The following is a 3,218-nucleotide window of genomic DNA, read 5'->3' as shown; positions in this document are numbered from 1 at the left end:
AATCCCCTAGGACTTCGAAAAATTTTCATTTGAATTTTCACTTGTGAAAATGCGGACATCCCATACAATTTTCTATATGGAGCGTCACTTGTTCTTCACTTGTGCAAGAGGACATGTCCCACGTGATTCCCAAGGTGATTCACAAGTGAAACTTTTTTTTGGAACTGAAGGGTCCTTTTTGTGTGGAGTTGTTTTAGGATTTGCTTTACAAAATTAGTTTGGGCTTAAGTGGAAATATCCCATAACACCACAACTTCTTCCTAGTGTACATATGCAGGGCTTAGGTGTGAAAATTACGTTTCATTCTATACGTTCAAATATTTTCAGAACCATTACTAATGGAATTGGAACTTGAAGAAGTCAGGTAAAACATTCGTTTAATGGTATTTCAATTTAAAAATGTTTTGGAAATATTAGTTTTTTAGGTTGGTGTCATGAAAATGTAAATGTATTAGTTAATTTTCAAAGCATTCACTCTTAGAAAAAATTACGTAAACATTTTGTTACTTATTTACATGTTACGTTCTGTTTTAAATAAACATACATATACATACAGTGGATCAGTTATATACATTATATACCCAAATATGTTTATAGGTCAACATTTTCTGCTTAACTCCTTAAAACAACGAAATTTTCAGCGTTGATTCTTAAGCTACATATACATATGTATAGAATACACTAGTGTGAAACATTGAATATTTATAAATACATATGTATGTTAACTTTTTCGAAAATTAAATATGTATACGCCAAATTAAGAAACCTAATTAAACTTAACATTGAAAATACATAACTACAAAGCTTTGTTCATTTTATGCTGACTTAAAGTTAAAGGTATTCACAAACGAAGAAGGCTGTTCATTCAAAAACGGAAGACCAATCAGATTGGAATCCAGAGAACCATGCTCAGAGAAGTTAAATTTCATCAAATGTTTGCTTCTATGCTTGAAATGAAAATACTTCAAGCTACAATTATTGAAGCTCATCAGAATTTAATAAGGCACAACTTTACGTAAACATTAACTGGGTTAAAATTTCAAACGAACTAATTGCTGTCGTCCAACCTGAGTATATTCCTGTTACTAAAATTTGCCTCTCAAATCATGAAGTTACTGGAGAGTTCACGTTTTGAGGCCATTAACAATGCGCTTTCTATACAAACAAGTGGTATCACGATCTTTGGTCGCATAGAAAGCTATTCATGGTATGTACCTTACAATTAATTAAAATTTATTTAAAACTAATTCATATTCTAGCAAAATGGTTGCAGCCGAAAAAGTACTGTATAAACGATTTACAGCAGATACTCATGGGCATGACCTTCAGGCGTTATCACCACCTCAAACTTTGTCTGACTTTTCGCCTAACTTTCGGCGAAACAACAGTCAGTCTGGAGATGAAGGTATCACTATTTGTGATACAATTTCCAGAAAGACATTGTTTTATTTAATTGCAACTTTAAATGCTTCATTTGAGCCAGATTACGATTTTTCTGAAGCTAAGGTAAAAAATTAATACTATATACATGTGTTTGTAGATTCTAAAATTTTTTAAAGTCTCATGAATTTAGCAAAGAGCCATCGTTACAGTGGGTTGTGAATTCAATTCATTCAAATTTATCGGCATTAGCGGGAGATCAATATCAAGTTATTCGACAACCACTATGGTCTGCTGTTGATGACGAAGTAATCTTATCAGAATGTGACATATACAGTTATAATCCAGATCTTAGTTGCGATCCATTTGGAGAGCCAGGCTGTTTATGGTCATTTAATTATTTCTTTTACAACAAGAAATTAAAACGGATTGTATTTTTTACAAGTCGTGCAGTAAAGTATGTATAATTTGTTCTTGCCTATAAAAAATGTTATGTATTACTATATTTCAGTTCTCTTTATACTGGAGAAACCTCGGACTTTTCGATGGAAGAGGATATATATTAAGAAAATGCGGTCGCCTGTTTCAAAAAATTCAATATATAAAATTTGTCGAACCATTTGACTGGAGATTCCAGAATGATTCATAGTTGATATTGGTGGTTTGATTGCAAATTTTCCTACCCTTAATATTAGTTTGGGTTATGAATTCAATTCATTCAAATTTATCGGCATTAACGGGAGATTAATTTCGAGTTATACGACATCCATTATGGTCTGCTGTTGATGTCGAAGGGATCTTATCAGAATGTGACATATTCAGTTATAATCCAGATCTGAGTTGTGAACCAGGGTGTTTATGGTCATATAATTATTTCTTTAACAAGATTTTAAAACGGAATGTATTTTGTACAAGTCGTGCTGTAAAGTATATATAGTTTGTTCTTGCCTATAACAAATGTAATGAATTACTATATTTCAGTTCTCTTTATACTTAAGAAAATGCTGCCGCCTGTTTCAAAAATTCAATATAGATCTTTTTCAAAACAGTTGACTGGAGATTTCATAATGATTTATAGCTGTTATTGGATTGATTGCAAATTTAATGTATCCTTAAAATTAGTTTGGACAGCGAATTCTAGTTAATAAATATTAAATATAAGATAGTTTGATACTAAGAGTAAAAATTTAATTTCGTATACAAAATAAACACATTATCACTAAATTATTTACTGGACAACTGTAAAATAAGTATAAACTTAATTTTTATTGATTAATCATCGATAACTTCCATAAATGACTGGAATTTAACATTGGCATTTGATCAATCATAAATAATTCAAAAAATTTTTCATTTAACTAACAAGTCAATAAATTATTGACCAGCAATCAACTTTACTTTTGCAGAGAGAGTTTTGGGGATGTTGGTTTTGAAAGCCAACAAAATAAAACCGTCGGTGTCACAAAGAGTACTGGCAAGATTTGCCATTCTCTTAGAAAAAATTATAGCCCCAGAGTACGAAAAGACTGTTTTTTACGTGTACGGCCTAAGACACAATTTGCCTTCAAGAATTCTCTCCCCCTCGTGTGCATTTTTTTTGTCAAGTCGAATTCGGATTTGTTACAAACTTCCTTACAACAGCTGACTTAAAATGATCTACTTTCCAAAACTAAAATTCCACAACGTCAATTACAAATATCACCTAAGTTCCTAAAAAAAAATACTTGACTTTTTTACTCTCCGCTGAAGTGGAGTTGTAGCAAGTCTTTCCTTTCTAGCGCATGTACTTAAACCAAATACTCAGATCGGTAACAGTTTCACTAGCCGAAACATAGTTT

General features: G+C 31.6%; 1 protein-coding gene across 3 annotated transcripts; it reads left to right on the top strand.

Moving 5' to 3' along the window:
- The first annotated feature begins 257 nt into the window (after positions 1–257).
- On the top strand, positions 258–2,607 carry LOC119559683 (repressor of RNA polymerase III transcription MAF1 homolog). Of its 3 annotated transcripts, none has more exons than XM_037872742.1 (5): positions 258–364; positions 832–1,207; positions 1,260–1,506; positions 1,560–1,837; positions 1,892–2,607. In XM_037872742.1, exons 2-5 carry the CDS (start codon positions 1,107–1,109, stop codon positions 1,944–1,946), a joined length of 681 nt encoding a protein of 226 aa, XP_037728670.1. In that variant the 5' UTR covers positions 258–364; positions 832–1,106; the 3' UTR covers positions 1,947–2,607. The 3 variants fall into 3 exon arrangements, with proteins under 3 accessions (XP_037728670.1, XP_037728667.1, XP_037728668.1); XM_037872739.1 differs by having other exon boundaries at positions 356–425; XM_037872740.1 differs by lacking the exon at positions 258–364 and having other exon boundaries at positions 515–1,207.
- Positions 2,608–3,218: the final 611 nt, after the last annotated feature.

The sequence above is a fragment of the Drosophila subpulchrella genome, unplaced genomic scaffold (assembly GCF_014743375.2).
Source record: "Drosophila subpulchrella strain 33 F10 #4 breed RU33 unplaced genomic scaffold, RU_Dsub_v1.1 Primary Assembly Seq31, whole genome shotgun sequence".
Taxonomy (NCBI): Eukaryota; Metazoa; Arthropoda; class Insecta; order Diptera; family Drosophilidae; genus Drosophila; species Drosophila subpulchrella.
The sequence above is the reverse complement of the archived record's forward strand: the minus strand, read 5'-3'. Positions and strand labels throughout refer to the sequence as shown.